General features: G+C 39.1%; 1 protein-coding gene across 3 annotated transcripts in view; it reads right to left on the bottom strand.

The window, feature by feature from the left end:
* GPD2 (glycerol-3-phosphate dehydrogenase 2) overlaps positions 1-20636 on the bottom strand; it is a 139981-nt gene that overhangs the window by 72584 nt on the left and 46761 nt on the right. For all 3 annotated transcript variants that reach the window (XM_008138676.3, XM_054723521.1, XM_054723522.1), the window contains exon 3: positions 10277-10448. In XM_008138676.3, the coding sequence (XP_008136898.1) occupies positions 10277-10448 (172 nt within the window). The remainder of the gene's footprint in view (positions 1-10276; positions 10449-20636) is intronic.

The following is a 20636-nucleotide window of genomic DNA, read 5'->3' as shown; positions in this document are numbered from 1 at the left end:
CTCTCCCTTCCTCTCTGAAATCAATAAAAATATATTTAAAATTAAAATTAAAAATAAGACAGCTGGATGAAGTGATAAACCCAATAAGTCTAGTTATATAGATCACTTCATAAGCTATATAAATGTCTAATCACTGTTATATACCTGAAACTAGTATAATATTGTATGTCAACTATAATTAAAATTTTTTAAAGTTTTTTAATTTAAAAAAAGAGAGTTGGATGAATATAGATGGATAATTACCACCTAAGGGGAGGAATGATACGACATTTAACTTTCACAGCATAAAATAGAACAGAAGTATATTTTAATGCCTTTCACTGATTATCTTATTATGCATAAAAACATGCTCAATATAATAAATGCAGAAAAGTAAGGAGAACAAAATAAAACTCTCCTACAATCACACCATTCAGAGACAACCACAGCTGACATTTGAGTGTTTAAATGTTCACACTTGCTATGCATGTATATGATCACATACATACATTTTTCCAGTTAGGATCATACGATGATTCCTTTTGTTTGTTTGTTTTTCATTTAATAATGTTTAGTGTAAATAACTCTCCATGTCAATAAATATTTTCCTATTATTTCATTTTAATGTGTGGATAATATTACACTAAATATTTACAATGATTTACTTATTCAATTTTGGGTTATTTCATACCTCATGTCACAGATAGAACTGCAAGATTATATTTTCACTTAAACTCTGCATCTTTAATTATTTCACTAGAATAAATTTTTAGGTATGGCATACTTTAGCTATTTTTCAATAGCAAGGAAAGAGTAATCCCTATGAAATAACCATCACCGGCATCAAGGTAATAACACACAAATCTAAAAATTGAGACATTCTGTACATTGGTACTATAGCACAGGTATTAAAGCCACATGTCCCATGAAAGAAAAATGATATCATTTAAGGAAAATGGAGTTTATCTATCTTTAGAAAAGCTTTGGGCACTTACCCTTGTATTTCAAAAAGTCATTGCCATTAATAAGAAAAGGGACTAACCCAAAGGCTAAACATTTTAAATGAATGATCAGTTTCTCTAAAAAATAACACTCCTGTAAAGCTGCAAAGTAATCCTGGCTTTTTAATCCTCCTGATCATAATCCTGTGCTTTGGACTAGTATTTTCTAATAGTGAATGTTAGCATTTTATAGAATTGTATAATATTGGATTATTTAGTATCTATTTCTATTTTTATATTAGGAAACAGATAAACCATTAATGGGGATACCTTGTGAAGTTAGAACATATCATTTGAATACTCTGTTTTCCTTAAAAACACAGCAGGCTCAAAAATGTATTAAGCCATAACATTAATTGTAATAATATAATTTTGGGAAAACAAGGGAGTTGCTTTTGCTGCTTTTACTTTTTACTTTTCTATATGATAAAAGGCTAATATGCAAATTGTCCCCTCAGGAGTTTGACCTACCGGGAGTTCGACCGCTCGCTATGACATGCGCTGACCACCGGGGGGGGGGGGGGTGAAGGAAGGCCCCAGCTGGCAGCCGGCAGGCCCTGGCCAGCAGCTGGCAGCCAAGGGAAGGAAGGCCCCAATCGCCCCTGATCACGGCCAGGTCTAGGGACCCTATCTGTGCACGAATTTCGTGCACCAGGCCTCTAGTTTTATTATAAAAACAGCCAATGTTCAATGAGAGGAAGAATATCCAAACAATATGAAAGGATGCAAAGAGAGAATAATACATCACTGGCTTCCTAGTGACAAAACCCAGAGGTAACCAATGCTAATATAAAAATGCCCCCTGTATCTTACTAGAAACTTTCCATGCTTATGAAAGTATACAGCTTGTATACTGCTTAGCTTTAAACACAAATAAAATTAACAAACTCACTCTTCATAACATGTTTTTTTGGTGTGTGTTTTTCACAACTTGTTTTTCAACTTACAATATAGTGTAGCCATTTTCCCTGTAAGTACTTATAAATTGTTTTTCAATAACTGAATGTACCTAATTTATTAATCCAGGCACCCATTTTTTGCTATTCCAGCTTTGAAATCCTCTAAATACAGAGAAAGTTATATATGTATATATAAACACTCCATGGACCAGAAATGTAGCAGGTAGTCAAGCCCCCACAGCCTCTGTCTTGCTGGGCTCTGGGACTAGAAACAGGCAAAGGAATCCAAGATTTCTGTTCCTAAAGGGTCAGACGAATAGAGGTCTCCCAGGAAGGAAAGGTAAAGATGCCAGATTAGCACTTGAATGCAAGGATTGAAGAAAGGCTTTGGCTCCTGTGAAAGGATCCTCCTACCCACGGTGTGAGCTGTGCACTATCAGCTGGGACGTGCCCCGGAGGCAGGGAGACAGACCGCCGGGAGCAGCACCTGCACCACCAGCTGGTCAGCAGGATGCCCGACAGCAACAGAGGAGCAGGAGCCTCCCTGCGGTTCTGGGAAAGTCTCCGATGGGACTGGATGGTGGTGGCAACTCTATCTACAGAGGTGAAGGTCTGGAAGCAGAAAGTGATGCTCATTGTTTTTTTTTTGTTTGTTTTTTGTTTTGTTTTGTTTTGTTTTGTTTTTTTCTTTTTTTGTGCTCATTGTTTTAATACAAAAGGATGAAAGGATGAGGGAAAAGTAAAGTAAAAAAGATAATAAATAAATAAATAAATAAATAAATAAATAAATAAATAAATAAATAAATGCATGTGGAATCAGATAAATGAAAATTGATCAAATTCACCTGTTAAAAGGTGGATTCTCTCTATTCGGCATAAACAATCCAGGTATATGCAGTGTACCATAACATACTAAAACAACAGATGTAGAAAAGTTGAAAATAATTATGACACAAACCCCGTTTGATGCTACAAATATTTCCCAGTATCACAGGTTTGTTATAATTCTGCCATAGATAAAGTTTAATATTTATGAAATCAAATTTAGCAGGATTTTCCAAAAGAAAAATGGCTTTATTGGTGTCTTGCTTAAAAGCATCTTTCCTACTCCATTTTAAAAAAAATTTTTCATATACTTTCGTATAATAGTTTTACAGTATTTTATTAAATCCTTGATCCACATGAATTATAATAAGCAGAATGTGTGTGTGTGTGTGTGTGTGTGCTGTGTGTGTGTGTGTGTGTGTGTATTTGGGGAAGTGGATACTCCAGCATCACTTATTAATAACTAGTAATGACAGACCTGAAATGTTGTCTTTACCATATTCTAAATTTTATGTATTTAGATCAATTTTAGAATCTTACTTTTGTTCACTGATCTCCCTATTCCTTTAAAAAAAAAACTATTTTAATTAAACTAGCTTTAGAAGACACTTTAATATCTGATCTCTATCTCCTTTATCATTATTCCTTTTCAAAATTAATCTAGTAAGTCTCATAGGCTTATTTTTCCAGATAAACTTTAGCACAAGTTTCTCTACTCCTGCCAAAGAAAATCACTATATTAATTAAAATTACATTAAATCTCCACATTAACTTTAGTAGAAACTTGCAATCTAGTCTAATTAGCAGTGTCCAGCAAACTTTCACCAGCTGTGATTCTACTGTTCTGAAATAAGAATTTCTCTTCCCTCGTGGTGGGAAAAGGTACAAATGGTGAAGGGGTAGAAACCTGTATGCACTATTTTCCAAGGCTCTCCCTTTTCTGCATTTTGTCTGCAATGCACACACCTCCTGCTTTTTGTAAATCTTTACTTATGCAAAAGAGTTTTATTACATTCCTTCATTTGTGTCTGAGAAACCTGGGGTTCTCTGTAAGGTTAAGATACCAGCAGGCGTGGCTCATAGGTTTGAGCATGAACCTATGAACCAGAAGGTCACGGTTCGATTCCAGGTCAGGGCACATGCCTAGGATTGTGGGCTCTATTCCCAGTGTGGGGCATGCAAGAGGCAGCCGATCAATGATTCTCTCTTATCATTGATGATTCTCTCTCTTTTCCACACCCTTCCTCTCCAAAATCAATTACAAAAAAAAAAATTTTTTTTAAAAGACACCTGTGGAAAGTCATGGTGCTAGTAAAGGATGAAGTCAAAATTTGATCCCAATTCATTCTAAGTTTACAACCTGAGTCCTTAATCACTGTGCTGTACTGCCTTAAACTTGAAGGAACTGTAGTGAGAATTCCAGAATTGCTAGCTGGATTTACTCATAAACTAAAAGTACACATACATTTTTAAACAAGAGACCGATAATTACTGTTTTCCTCTCGCGAAAAGCAGTCTTCCCTGGAATTTGAATAGAAATCATAAAGGTTACATTTATAAATCAGATTTTAAACCAAAACTGTACTAGGTGATTCCTGATACATAAGTAAAGTCACATTGAAGAACATGAAGAACTGAATAAAAACAACTTGAAGAATGTTGAAAGAGTGAATATATTTATCAATTTCCCTTCATTCCAGCTCTCTTTGGGGACAAAGTGCCCACAACTGGGCTTCCAGGCTGTGCTTCTGCCCAGGAACTGGACACAGAGGTGTTAAACAGTGAAACAATTTCTAATGACCCCTAAAGACCTATAGGAGAACGTGAGAACTGTGCAAACTATGTTTATAACATAATATTCCCAAATGAAAATTGATTCCCAAAAAACGCAGATAGTAAGAATGCAAATGTTCATTATGAAGACTTCATGACTTTTTCCTCTTCCTTGTACTCTTTGTTTATCCATTACCCAAATTGCACTGGGGCATAGTATTTTATCAAAAAGCTTGTACAAACATTTTTATACAAGCCCTTAAATACCTAGTGTTCCCCCAAAACTTTGATGTCCTGAAAAATCTAATTATTACTGGTAACTTTAAAAGATCACAGTAATTTATTTTTGTCAAATGTGACTAAAGATTAATGGATACAATCAGGAATAATTTGGTAAAAACATATCAAATGCAGAGAAAGCAAAATTTGTTGTTAAGTGAAGCATCAAATATAATAAAAGAGCAAATTCCATGAATGAACAGCAACAATGCACAATTCATTAACCAAATGCCCATGACTATTTCACACTTCAGAGAGCCACTGATATGATCAGGAATGTTAGTAAAAGGATAAATATAGATTAAGTTCAACATCTCTATACATTTTAATTATAAAGGCTACCCCCAGAGAGCTACCAGCATAAAAAAAGAAATACAAACTAAGGTTCATCCATCCCCTTTATAAATCACAATTCCACATATATCAAATAACACATTCAGTCAATTACTGTAAAAGACAGCAGTCAATATGCCAAGAGATATTAAAAGTACAGCACTTTCTTGGCTGTTACTAACTATAAAAATTAAAAGTCTGGTCAGCATTCAGACTCTGGGAACCCTTATCTCTCCAAAATTATCACTATCCACAATCACCTATTCATTAACTGGTTGATGTACTGATCACTAACGACTGTCCTCCACTGCCCAAAGGAAAAAAATGTATTTGTTCAGCAAATATTAATAAATTATAACTCCTTGAGGGCAAAGCCACATCTTATTCTGTATTCTCAGAGCTGTTTCAGTACTTGGCTCACATCAAAAATAATGTGTATTGTATATATGTAAAGACTGACTAAATATACTAATATTTGAAAGAAACACTGCAAAACAGTAACTACAGTATGTTCTTGTATTTTTATAAATATACTAGAGGCCCAGAGCTCAATTGAAATCGCGCAAGGAGGCACCCGCCTCCCACCATGTGAGGAGGCACCCCGCGGGGGGCCAGGACCTGCACCTGACTCGCAGCATCCCCCAGCCCCCCTGCCTGTGTCCACTCTGGGGCCGCCCAAACCACCATGCTGGCTCGGGCAGGCCCCCCTGTCTCTGTCTTCGTCTCCACTCCGGGCCTCACCTGCACACGCAACCTCCTCCTATCCAGTCATGAACTGTTATAGAGTCCAGGCCTAATTTGCATATTACCTCTTTATATATATAGATATAGGTATGTAGCCTTGGCTGGTGTGGCTTAGTGGGTTGAGCATCATCCTGTGCACCAAAGGGTCACTGGTACAATTCCCAGTTGGGGCACATGCCCAGGGTTGCGGGCTCGATCCTCAGTAGGGGGCGTGCAGGAGGCAGCCAATCAATGACTCTCATTATTGATGTTTCTATCTCTCTCCCTTCCTCTCTCTAAAATTAATAAAAACATATTTTTTAAAGGATATATGTATAAAATGCACAAAAGTAAGCATAGATAAGATTTTTCAAAAGGAGAAAAGGAATAAAAGGCATTTAATAGTGGTTGGCTTATAATTATTTCATTCACAGTCCTTTAACAACCCTAACTCTTTGAGGGAAGCTGGCTTTCCAACTCCCCTTGCCTTCCCCTGTCAGTCCTAGGTCTCCATTTAAGCAATTCCCTCTGCCCTCATAGACTCTTTTCTCATTTTCTCCTCCTATCATTAACACCCAGTCATTTATCAATTCTGGATTATACCAAACTATATAATGTTTCTGCCTCCACTCTGAGCAATACTGGACAGACATGGGAACAGATACACACACACACACAAATATCCTGGGTAGATAACAAATTTACATTTACTAATCTCAGCAACGTAACCTACCCCCATCACATCCTCCATAAGGTAGTTCTAAACCTTTTGTACACAGAAGTCCAGTATCCTACCTACAAATAGAACCACTCTTAATAGCCACACAATCTCCTCTTTTATATCTTAGAATCTTTGCCCTTTGTTTCTGTTCCGAGAAATGCCTCTTACCTCCCTGCCAAAGCTAAGATACATCTCTGATATCCCATCCCTCGTATTTTCACCAGATCTTGTTCCACATGCTGACTTCTATTACTTGCATAGTCAAGTTCTCCTGCACAGGCTTTTATCTGAGTCTACAGAAATAATCAGATTGCTCCTATCTTGAAGCTGGGGGAGGCGGGGGGGCGGGGGGAGATAAAGACAGAGACAGAGAACAATTCTTGTACATATTACCTCCTTTCTTTACATCTTACACTATACTATCAAGTGATCTCCTTTCTATTATGTGTCTGGATCTCTTAAAAGTGCATGCCCATGCCTGCTCCTTCCTTGCCGCCTATCCATCCCTCTTCACCAATCCTTGTGCTCTTCAGGATCTCAAAGCCAAGTCCAGAGTACTCTCCCTGGAGCACAAGGACCCGTTTTGTCTGTCCATCCTTTTCTCATTCTCCCCTCCACAGCCTGGGTACTCTGAATTGAAGCACGTGCTGTCTCCCTCGTGCACTGCCTCCATGCCGTCCCTTCTGCATGTTCCTTCAGACTGGTACACTTTCAGCCAGCAATGTCTGCCTATTAAAATTCTAACTATGCTGCCCTAGTTGGTTTGGCGCAGTGGATAGAGCATTGGCCTACAGACTGAAGGGTCCCAGATTCGATTCCAGTCAATGGTACATGCCCAGGTTGCAGGCTCGATCCCCAGTAGAGGGCATGCAGGAGACAGCCTATCAATGATTCTCTCTCATCATTGATGTTTCTCTTTCCTGCTCCCTTCCTCTCTGTAATCAATAAAAATATAAAAATTCTACCTATGCTAAGTAGCAGCTTTCTTTCTCTCAACCATTCTTTTTAGCTATGACCACCCTCACCTTTACACATCCATAATGCCTCCAAACATTTTGAAAGACACATAATCTCTATAATGTAATTCAGTCTATACACACATTAAAGAACAGTGAGCACCCTAAAGGCACCAACCATAACAATCATCTTTATAGTCTCATGTAGTGCCTTACATATTGCCATGCATACAACAGGTACTCAGGAAATATTTGTGGAACTAATTAAAAGAATTACTATACATTTCAGTACATAGCATGTACTGAATATCTTTTTTCTGAACCCTACTGGAGAAATGATCCCTTCTGACATAGAAAACTGTCACCTGGTAAATTCTAACTACTGGGATGGTCCCAGGACAGGTTGGGGGAGTCCCAGACAAGGCCTCTCATTATTTCTGGAATGTGTCCTCTCTTTCCACTCTCCTTCCCAGGCCTCCAGGGGAAAGAGTTGAGTTCAAATACCTTGAGACAACTATAAATATTCTTTCCATCTGCTTTAGCATGCCCAAGGATAATCTGGCTCAAATTACAAACCATGGAGACAGGAAATTATATGAAAACCGGGGTCTGTGGCAACAGAATAGATTCCAGGCCCTATATTTTGTATTTACCATTATTTAGAAGTGACAGAAAGGACCTAGCTAGCAAATCTATAAAGATTAAAATTTAAGTATAGGTCCTGTGCAAGCACAGTAAATCTAGGGCACTGTTTTGCTTGTTTGTGTACCTAAATATTTTCTTTTTTAATATACTTTTTATTAATTTCAGAGAGGAAGGGAGAGGGAGAGATAGAAACATCAATAATGAGAGAGAATCATCTATCAGCTGCCTCCTGCACACCCCCGACTGGGGATTGAGCCTGCAACCTAGGCATGTGTCCTGAGGGAATCGAACCATGACCTCCTGGTTCATAGGTCGATGCTCAACCACTGAGCCACACCAAATGGACCCTAAATCTTAAATTTAATTCATTTCTGTAAGAGTAAATTCTACCAAGTATGTAAGGTAACAAAATCTAGGATGGCTGTGGAGTAACTTAATCTGAGAAAATCCTTTTATGTAATAAACTAGAGGCCCGGTGCATGAAAATTCATGCACTGGAGCAGGGGTCCCTCAGCCCAGCTTGGCCCCTCTCACAGTCCAGGAGCCCTCAGGGGAGGGAGGTGACCTGGTGATCATGGGAAGGCAATGCCCCATCACTCCTCTGCTGCTGCCATTGCCGGCAGCGCAAGCCTTGGCTGGCCCTGGTTACCTGAGCCTTGGGCGGCCCTGGGTGGCTGGGCAGCCACCATCTGAGGCTTGCCTGCACCTCGGGCCCACCCTGGGCAGCTGGGCAGCTGACATCCAAGGCTTGCCTGTGCCTCGGGCTGGCCCTGAGCGGCTGAGGACAGGTCCAGCCACACTGTGTGCCTGCCACACTCCTCCCCACCCCCCGAACCCTGGCAGGGCTGAGGGGACTGGGCGCCGCCATGTTTGTGATGGTGTGATGGTCAATTTGCATATTCCCTCTTTATTAGATAGGATTATTATCATTAAGCATGAAACTGCAAATAAATAGTGAACCTTAGGTAGTACCTAAAATATCCAGAGTCAAAATTCCTTGTAGCAGTACTCTGCCCCCAATTCAATACTTATAAGGACACCAAAAAGCATTATTTCAGCAGGACAATTGGTTCTAAAAGTGTTTTGCCTTCATGTTAATAATGACAGCTATAATACTATCTCTAATATTCTGAGCTTCTACTTTGTGTGACCAGCACTGTTTTCAAGTCATTTTCATGACTACACATTTAATCCTCTCAACATCATCCACAGAAGATATTTTTCCTTACTTGAAAGATGAGGAGCCTGAGAGAAATTAACTAATTTGCCGTGTGTGTGTGTGTGTGTGTGTGTGTGTGTGTGACTCCACATTGATAACCATATATCTTAAGTAACAGCATTGGTGTTCCATACCAAAATGCTTTTCTTTCCATGTCATGTTTCCATTTTTTCCTTTAATTGATTTCAGAGAGGGAGAGATAGAAACATCAATGATGAGAGAGAATCATTGATTGGCTGCCTTCTGCACACCCCCTACTAGGAATCAAGCCTGCAACTTGGGCACATGCCCTTGGCCAGAATCAAACCCGGGACCCTTCAGTCCGCAGGCCGACGCTCTATCCATTGAGTCAAACCGGCTAGGGACATGTTTCCATTTTTAATGAACTTTCATAATGTCTTTCCTAATGTTGACTAATAGAGTGACTGAGAGAGAATAGGTTAGCAACAATTTATTCTCATACACTGGAGTTTCCCAAACTGCAGTCCGTATTTCACTAGAAGAAATTATTTTAAGAGATATAGGAACAAAAAGAATTATTTGAATAGAATAATTCACTTTAATAAATCTTTTCTACTCTTTACTGACATGTGATTTCAGATCATATACAAATATTTCTTATTTCATAGAGGTATATTTACTTTACTATATATTAAAAAAATTTATAAGAACATCAGATCATAAAAATCACAGAAATACAAACTTTCCTTTTTAAATTCATTTTGGTGTAAACAAGTTCTCTTTAATCTTAAAACTGCAAGCGCCTACATCAAAAAAATATATGAAGGTGTTTCACAAAGGATGGAAAATTAGTAAATGCAACAGAAACGTGGCTAGCAGCATAGAGGCCGACTGTGTGTTTGTACTGGGGAAGAAAGGTGGAAACTTTCATCTGTGTCACATCCATCCACACCAGGACTTACCTCTGGTGACAGCATCCAGTGCACAGCCACACCCTGTCGCTCCTCCTCCAATGACAAGGACATCGAATTCAGACGTGTTTTTCAAAGTCAGTATCTGAGCTTCTCGGGAAGGAGGATCCTTGTTCACAGGTTCTGAAATGCACTCGGCTGCTTGAACATAGGCCAGGCTCATCTGATGTAAAAGGAGACCATTTTCAGTTGTTCGTCTGGAATGCTCACTTAATAAATTTTACAACATACTAAAAGAGATTTGCAAGGAGATAAGGAATACCAGAGCTAGACCACAGTCTACAGTCCACATGGAGTTATACGACCAACTGTCTTGGGAAGAAAAAAGTCCTTAGAATCTAGGTGGGTTTTTTTTCCTCCATGAATGACAACTACTGAGCCATGGAACATTTGGTTTCAGATTCAACCTCTCAACTGCTTGATTTGGTTTCATATACAGACAAGTTTAATTATTCCCCACACCATACAGCAATTCCCAAATACCTTGTCTAAGACAGTATATAGAGAACATAAGGATATGTTTTTATCCGGTAGCAACAATTCACTCAAATAACATTTAAAAGTTTTGAAAGGAGGAGGTTTTCAAAAGCACTTTACGACTTTCTACAATTTCTTAAAAGTATGTGCTCTTCATTCCTTAATTCCCCTGATAAAAATATATTCTGGAGTTTGAGGGTCTATAAGTTTAAAAAGAATCTGTTTAACACAAGTTTAAATAATCAGCTACGGCCAATGGGAATGATATTTTTCAAAGATTATAGTCAGAGCTTTGCCCATTAAATGTTTTACTATAAAATTACAAATTTTATACATTTAATATACACTGTTTTGATTGTAGAAAACTCTAACAATAATATAATTAAACCCAGCCATAGTCCCCCTAAAGAATAATGACCTTCTCTCATTAGAATGTAACTTATCATCCTAAGTCCAAAATGATGGCTGGTCTTTAAAAAAAAAAATAGCTGTCAGAAGTCAGAAACAAAAGGCTAGAAAAATAGATTAAGTATCTGGTTTTTCCCCCAAAATGCTAACATGAGGTTCATTCACTATAATGAACAGTGCTGGCTAACGTGGCTCTGAGAAATCATTACCCACAGACATATCACTTCTGTATTCTTTTCTTTAAATCACAGCATCTGGACCAGCCATAATGCAATGTTTTTCCCAATTCTGCTGCAGGGGCCCCATATGATGCTCTGAACCACAGGCCACAGCTTGCTTAAGAAAAGGTGATCTATGGCTGACCAAGAGATTGTTCTAAGTGATTTTTATTCACTTAAAGTAAACCAAATTCCTCGTTTAGGTCAGATTTAATTATAATCAGGCCAATTGGATTTCTATAAAAGCCATCAAGTACACTGAAAGAAATCTAGAGTTGGGTCAGCAGGTCCTAGTTTAGGTCTTAGCACTCTTGTTTACTAGTAATGTGACTTTTGACCCATTAACTCTCTGGACCTTGGTTTCTTCACCTGTAGAATAGGATAATATCCTGTGATCTCTCTCTCTTCCTCTCTGAGTTAACCTCCGTCTGAATGGTACAATAACATGAAAGTAATTGGTCAACTATAAAGTATCACCACCAAAGATTTGTTGTTTTTCGATTCCTTAGTAGTATATAAAAGGGAACTTTCAAAACATATTTTACTAAGTATCATAAAAACAAAAGTTTATACTCAGGTACCATAATTTTTCAGGGTATTAATTCTGATGCCAAGCCACAAAATCATATTCTCCTTCATATAACTTATCCTAATTATCTGCTAAAAACCATTTCCCTATGTTCACATTTAGATACATTTAAGATAACAAACTAAATAAATGTAACTGCTAAGTACTAAAATCACTTTCAGTCATGGTCTATACCTTCCATCATTTAATAAGGAAAAAATATTTATACACACACACACACACACACAACACACACACACACACACACATACACACACACACACACACACACACACACACAGCACTGAGCTATGGCCATTCAGATGAGGAAGTCTTTCATTTGAGGATTTCAAATGGGCCATGAGACTGACAAGTGACTAAACTGTCAGTGCATTTTCACACAGCAAAAGAATTTTCCTGACATTTTGTGTTTGGTAAGTTTTCTAGAAATACTTGAAAAATAATTTAAGAAATACTTGAAAAACAAATTCAAGTTCTAATGCAGTATATCTTGATATATGTCATTAGAATTTGGTAATGCTAAAGCCCCATATTTTTCTCTGTTCACAGGTCATAACTATGAATATTAAATTCAACTGAACTTCTTCCCCAAGATTACTAGATCTGATTGATGGGTATCTCTCATGCCTTGTGGGTATGTCATTCCATTGACTACACTGATTCTTCTGTCATCATCCCCTGCTCATCCTTCTCACCAGCATGCTCTAATTTGTCTCATCTTAACAATCAAAAACATCTCTTAACACACATTTCTAGTAACCAACCTGAAAGTTCTTAAAAGCCCTGTATGCCCTTGCTTTTTCTACTACCTCACATCCTACCCACTCCTCAATTCATTCTAGTATAATTTTTACATATATACTAGCACCACCGCCATTACCAGCAAAACTGGCTAATGTCCACTATAGTTCTACTAGTAAATTTTATGAGCACATTCCATCCCTGATTTACTTGTCATCTCAGCACACACATAACTCTTCACTCACCTTGGCATCTGGGATACAATCTTATAAATTCAAATTCCCTCTCATTCTCTCTCTCTCTCTCTCTCTCTCTCTCTCTCTCTCTCTCTCTCTCTTTCACACACACACACACAATCTTATAAATTCAAATTCTCTCTCTCTCTCTCTCTCTCTTTCTCTCTCTCTCTCTCTCTCTCTCTCCTACTTTCCTTAGTATATCCCTCTACCTAACATTAAACACTGAGGTTCCTCTTGGATCTGCCCCCGTCACTAGTCTCAGATCACTAAAAACTCTCTAGAGAATCTCTTCAACCTCCATATTGTCAGATACCTTTTATACCACAGACTTCCAATTTTGTTCCCCTATTCCAGAACCAGATATCAAACTACCTACTTGGTACCTCCATTTAGACATCTCGCATATATTTCAAAATTGAACTGATGACTTTATCTTCCCATACTTTTTTCCCCTGTCAATGTTCCTCATCTCAGTGAAGGTACCATTATACATGTAGTTGGGTGTATCACTCTCTCAAGTCCCATATTTGATGAATCACTGAGTTCTACCAACTCCACCTCCTAAAAATTCTCACATCTAATCACTTAATCTTCACTGCCATCTTTCCAGTCAAGGTGTCATCCCTTTCCCCTATATTAATATGATATCCTCCTACAGATCTTCACACATTTGCCATGTCTCCTTCCAAGCCATTCTCTACACTTCACCTGAGGTAATAATTTTTAAACCCAACTAATATTGTTTCCAAGTGTAAAACCCTTCAAGAGCTTCCAACTTAATTTAAGTTAAGGGTAAATATCTTTACTCTAGTTTCCAAGATTCTTCACAGTCTTTTAGAGTAGACAATACCAGTGCCGGTGAGGACACAACACAGTTGGAACCCTCTTACATTGCTGGAAGAAACACAAAGTGATACAGACATTTTGGAAAACAGTTTGGGAGTTTTGTATAAAGGGAAACATACATGTACCATACAACCTAGCAATTCTCCTAGGTAATTAGTCAAGAGAAATGAAAACCTTTATTAATACAAAAACCTGTAGGAATATGTTTACAGTGGCTTTATTTATAATTGCCAAAAATCAGGAAAATCTCAAACATCCCTCAACTGACTAAACAAACTGCCATATATCTATGCAATGGAGTAATAACTGACAATCTAAAGAACAAACTACTGATAGATACACAATATGAATAAATTTCATATTCATTATGCTAAGTCATGTCAGCAAATTATGGTTTTCCACCCAAATCTGGCTGCCACCTGTATTTTTTGTTTTGGGTGTGTTTTTTTTTAATGTGTTTTTACTGATTTTAGAGAGAGAAGAAGGGAGAGGGGAAGAGAGAGAAACATCAGTGTGAGAAACATCAATCCGTTGCCTCCCATACACACCCTGATCAGAAGCCTAATCCACAACCTGGGTATGTGCCCTGACTGGGAATCGAACTTGCAACCTTTTGGTTCATGGAATGATGCTCAAGCAACTGAGACACTGGCCAGGGCAACTACCACCTGTTTTAATAAATAAATTTTTATTCGAACACGACCACACACAATCATTCATGTATCATCCATGATTGCAATAGCAGAATGAGTATCAACAGAGATATGGCCTGCAAGCCTAAAACATTTACCACCTAGCTCTTTATTGAAAAGTTTTCCAATCCTTGTGCCAAGCGAAAGAAGCTAGACTCAAAAGTGTATATATGGTATGATTCCACTTATATGCTATTCTATAAAGCAAAAATGTATAGGGTCAGAAAACGGATCAGTGATTGCCAGGATTTTGGTGTTAGGGGCAGGAAAGATGGACTACAAAGAGGGTAAGAAAGAACTTTTAAGGATAATAGAAATGTTCTGTATCTTGATTGTGGTGGTGGTTATATGGTTCTATGTACTTGTCAAAACTCCCAGAAGTGTATATTATAAAGTGTGAATTTTACTGCATAAAAATTGCACTTCAAGTTATACATTAATAAACTTGACTTTAAAAAAAATAGGTAAGTGATAGATCCTCCCTTCCCTCAACTGATGGACGGAGTATGACATAACCTGTACCTGCAGCATACACATTCCTGAGCACCTAACCAGGCACCTTATATGGACTGTACATTGAACCACCAATCAGCACCTGCCAAATACCCTAAGCCACCACCCCCGCCCCGCCCCCCATTCCTAAGTCCCTAAGTGCCTAATCGTGTGCCTTATATGAAACCACCAATCAGCGTGTGCTGAGTACCCTAAGCCCCACCCCTTCCCATTCCTCCCCTCAAAAGGCGTCTTCACTCCTGCACAAGTGCTCTCTTCCTTTGGGAGGCAGCCCGGCAGGGTCCTTCTCCTCTAATAAAGCCTGTGTCCTGGTCTTCGGCCCTCTGTCTCATCTTTCAGTAAATATATATATTATAGTCATTCTATATCAGGCGCTATTATAAAGATTTTTTTTCCTACCCATTTACTCCTCACAATAACCCTATGAGCTAGGCACTATTATGGTCTCCATTTTACAGAAGGAACAGAGAAGTTAAGCACTCTATATGGTAGGGCTGGGAATTGAACCCACACCGCCTGGCAATGGATACTAAGTTTTATATTGCCATACCATACGGACTCTACACATAATGAGGGGAAAAATAAGGAAACAGACTAAATAGTTATAATAGGATGAGTTATCACCAGTTGCCAAATGCGGAAAGTTTTTTGTTTTGTTTTTTGGTATGGTTTTGTTGTGGAGGTTTTGCTGAACAGTCCTCCCAAAACAATTTTTTTTTTAACTATACGGTGCTATTGAGGATAATTTATTTAATTTCTGCCACTACATTTAAAATAAGATTTTATTTTTGTTTACTTTTTTCATAAAAGCTGGAAAGTGTTGCAACTGAGAAGCTAAGCACCACGTTTATTTTAGAGGCAGTAAACAGCCTAAGGCCCTACTTCTAATTATGACAAGAGAAAGACTCATTTTGGCTTCATATGGCTTTGAGTCACAAAAACACATCTGCACTCTACCTTCCCTAGAATATGTTGATGGAGGGGAAATAAAGGAGAGAAGCAGCAGGAAGGAAACAGCAGTGGGGAATCACAGCATGCCCTGAGAATAGAGGCCTTTGTGCTCCAAATCTCCCCAACCCTCTTCTCACCCTCCTTCTTCCTAAGGCAGTTTGAGTAAATGGGAATCTGGGAGACAGGCTCCATTACAGGACTGATGCCGAGATTCTGGGAGAAGCCTTGGACAGGCCACCCGGTTCTAAATCACCTGAGAGACCAAACTCTCTCCTGTGTCCTGAGAAGATATCTCACCCACTGCCACTCAATCAATAGGTACTGAAGGCCCTCAAAGAATCTACACACTGGAGGACAAAACAAAAAGATAAAAAGGAAACTGTAATATCACTGAACAGCTGGATTTAAGACAGAGAAGAGGCTACCATAGCAACAAGTGGCACCCCTAGTCCAGACCTGAGAAAGTTTCCTGGAAATTACAGCTGAATCGGACCAAGATGGACTAATACATTATCTGGGTGATAATAACAGGGAAGGAAGTAGTATTCAATAGCATGTGCTAAAACCGGAAGTCATACTAGCGAATTAGTCAGCACAGTACTTTCTCAAAAGCGTGAGCTACACTTCCAATATTTAAAACCTGATGTGTTCCACATAAAAATTAGAAGATGTCCATCTGAGATGAACCTGCTGAAAGTGAACAGAAGTAACTCCCTTCGGCAGGACCCGTGCTCTTGTTAGCCCAGCATTCCCATTCACTGGCTTCATGGCACCAGTCTGGCCCTTCCAGGAGCAGAAGTTTGCCAGCCCTGACCTAAGACAGGCCCAGTACGACCAGATTCAGAATCTATTTCCTAATTCAGCCATTGATGCCGGGAGAAAGGAAAGCCCAACGCACAAAGCAAACTGCCTTTTCCTGGCACAGTTCCAACCGCAGCTCCCCAACAGAAAATGCTTATCTTAGAAGAATTAGAAGATCTAATATAGAATATTATTTTCATGTTATTTCTGACTATATTTAATTATTATGGACTATGAGGAAGTAGCTGTTTTATTAATGTGTAAGCAGATTTTTATATACATTTGAAAAAGATAAAATCCTTCCAGCATTCTGATAGAAAATATAAAGCTTTTGTTAAGAGACAGACTGGCACACTGAACACCGACATGGAACTGAAAGCCAAGCTCATAGTCTTTGAGAGTGTACGTCCCAGAGAACAGAATGGGAGTCAGAATGAGATCTGTTTCACTATGCCTGTGCACCATTAGCCTTGCAAATTAAAAAAAAAAAAAAAATAGCCTAGACACTTGCAACTTCGGGTGAGACCAAAAACAAGATCTAATAATTAGTGTCTATTTCTGAAAGAAGCGCATATTTAAAGACCACAGGCAATTAACAACCAGGTTGTCCTGTAATCACGGAGAGTAATAATTGGAGTATAAAGTAGGGTTTCATGCAAATCACTTCATGCTGCAACTATCATTCTCTCCCATATTATGTGATTCAATCACACATTGATAATGGAACCGTTAAATGTAAGGGAAATTGCTTTGTGTTTTGTTGTCACTGAAACAGGCTGACAATATCTGTATATTCCTGGAAAGTAAAGTGCAACAAGCACCTCCTAACAGTGAATCTTAAGTTGTTTTAATGGCCTTCACCTCCTGAGTCACTTTGTGATCCTAAACTGGTGGTTGTCCTGTAATTACATGACAGTAAGCAACATTTCTCAGTGTAAACATACTTGGTGATGGATGCATGATTACTCTGTAAGAACAGTTGCAAATGGGTAGACTGTCATCTCCATTGGGGACCAGACAAGAGAAAACAAGACAAGTCCATCCCTCCAGGGTGGCTGAGAATGGAGTCCTAGTTCACCTTGAAAGTGCTATCCAACCTTTAAGTGGAGGGGATTCCTTTGAGAAATCACAGAGAAACTTTTTTTAATAGCAATCGTACTATCCTACATAATAAAAGGCTAATATGTAAATCAACCAAACAGCAGAACAACCAGCTGCTATGACACGCACTGATCACCAGGGGACAGAAGCTGGGTTCACAGCTGGTGAGTGCAGCGGTGGTGGTGGGAGCCTCTCCTGCCTCCGCGGCAGGGCTAAGGATGTCCGACTGCAGGGAGCGTGCCTAAGCCATCAGTCAGACATCCCCCGAGGGCTCCCGGACTGCAAGAGGGCACAGGCCGGGCTGAGGGCCCCGCCCCACAAGTGCACGAATTTCATGCACCGGGCCTCTAGTATCATTATAAAAGCTTTTATAGCTGAAAAATAGGAAAAACCCTTTGGCTCTGTCTGCCTTCAAATAAGCTCACATCATAATAGACTACATAAGCTGAGGTTTAAGAAATATGTTTCATTGGTTTTCAAATAAATATTTTTTAAACATAGAATATGTGTTTAGAGGTGTCTAAACTTGACATTGTTCTTCAATTCCCATAGGGTGCTGAGGATTAGAAGATCTGGAGAGGAAGCCTGAGATCCGAGAGGCAGAGAGGGCAGAGATGAGAGTTGTCACTGCCTAACTGCTGCTAGACCACACACTCTAACATGCTAGCTCCTTTAGGTGTCATGGCTACTGCAGAAGGGAGGCATCCTTTGACCAGAGAGGAAACTGGGTTTTGTGATTCCTTAGGAAAGTCACTGAGTCACTGGAATCACACTTTGATCCCAGGTTTGACTCTAAATCATATGTCCTCACCTCTGCTAGGTTATCTTGGCCTATATGTTTGGGTTACCTGGGCCCCGAGATCCAACAGCCTCTCTGACACCAGCAATGCAGGAAAGTATTGATGACAGTGTAATCAGAAGGCCCAGGGACTCTGCCCAGCTTGTAGTCAGCCACCCTGGGCAGTAAAGATGACAACCAGGCTCCAAGAAACAGCACTTTTCCTTAAAACCTTCCCCAATGCATATACCTGGAAGTGGATACAGAACTAAAAGGCGGCTCACTCTTTCCCCATCCCTCTCAGGTGAGTAAGATGTTGACCCAGCCCAGCAGGCATGGCTCAGTGGTTGCGTGTCGACCTATGAACCAGGAGGTCACCGTTCAACTCCCAGTCAGGCACATGCCTGGGACATGGGCTCAGTCCCCAGTGTGGGGTGTGCAGGAGACAGCCAATCAATGATTCTCTCTCATCATTGATGTTTCTCTCTCTCTCTCTCTCTCTATCTCTCTCTCTCTCTCTCTGAAATCAATAAAAACATATATTTTTTAAAGATGTTGACCCAATGAATCAAATGACCAAGCAATCCAGATGACCATTGGCTACATTTTAACCTTATGTTCAAAACCATTTTGGGTAAAATTTGTGATGCACACTTTCCATTTCCTTGTGAATTATTTCATCGAATATACTACACATATTTATAACTTCTCTAGTTTGTACTCACAAGCTTATCATTAGATCTCAAAACTTCATTGTTGAAAAATCACAAATTTCAAAATAAGCAAGTAAAATTAATATTGCCTAACTTATCTTAAAGCATCTACTTTCTTCTTAATTTGCAAAACTAGAGGAAGCTTGCCTAACATAAACACAACTTAACTATTAAGCAGGAAGATGGGGAGGGAAAAGCTAAAGGACTCTCCCCAAAGCATTTATAGAAAGTTTCCCAAGTCCCACAATATCCCCAAAAAGTTTCTTAAAGAGACCTTAAAATGAATAAATAGTTGAAAATGAAATGCAAAGTCAAATCAAAATGAATGTCAGTGTTGCTCAGTTTGCAACAGCCTAGAAGCTCACCAGCTGTCAACGCTAATCATAGCTCAGCCGTTGACTCACTGTGTGACCTACAACAGTACAGTTAACCTCGCTGATTTTGTATGCCAGCAGTAAAATAGCATCACAAACTCCTCGAAAGCCTGGTGTGAGTTAGAACGCAAAGATATTGCCATGGCCCCACTTTGGGAGCTAAGTGTTAAATAAAAACCAAAATTATAAGGAAGATGATAGGATGCTCTTCAAAGAACATTTCCAACTCTGTCTGCATAATTTTAGTGCTTTGATGAAACATGCCTCTGAAGAAACAGTGAACCATACAGAGTAGTTAAGAATAGTTTCAACTGGCCTTATCGAAAATACAGTGCATTCAGAATCTTCATCAAGCTTTAGATATCAAACACAGCCTCAATATATTTAGTTGTGTTTCTAGGAGGAAAAACAGTCCTTCCAGGAATCTATGCACATGGTTCTATAAGCAAGAGAAGTAAATGAATGATAGAATCTTTGGCACAAACTTACAATAAAATTCTCATCAAAAGAAATTACATCAAAAACTAGTCAGGACACAGATGTAATGGCGGGATGGGTGTGTAACCAAACTTCTCTTCTTCAAGAACACTACAGGATCACATTTTCCACCTTCCCTTACGATTAGCTAAAAATGATCCAGTAGGTCAAAAAGCCCGGTTTGGCTCAGTGGATAGAGCATTGACCTGCAGACTGAAGGGTCCCAGGTTTGATTCCAGTCAAGGGCACGTACGTGCGTGGGTTACAGGCTCGATCCCCTTAGGGGGCATGCAGGAGGCAGCCGGTTAATGATTCTCTCTCATCATTGATGTTTCTATCTGTCTCTCCCTCTTCCTTCCTCTCTGAAATCAATAAAAGTATATATATATTTTTAAAAAGCCCTATAATGTGTAATAGCCACTAGAATAAAGGG

Source organism: Eptesicus fuscus, chromosome 11 (assembly GCF_027574615.1).
Source record: "Eptesicus fuscus isolate TK198812 chromosome 11, DD_ASM_mEF_20220401, whole genome shotgun sequence".
In the NCBI taxonomy this organism is placed as follows: domain Eukaryota; kingdom Metazoa; phylum Chordata; class Mammalia; order Chiroptera; family Vespertilionidae; genus Eptesicus; species Eptesicus fuscus.
Note: the sequence above shows the minus strand (reverse complement) of the source record. Positions and strands in the feature narration are given on the sequence as shown.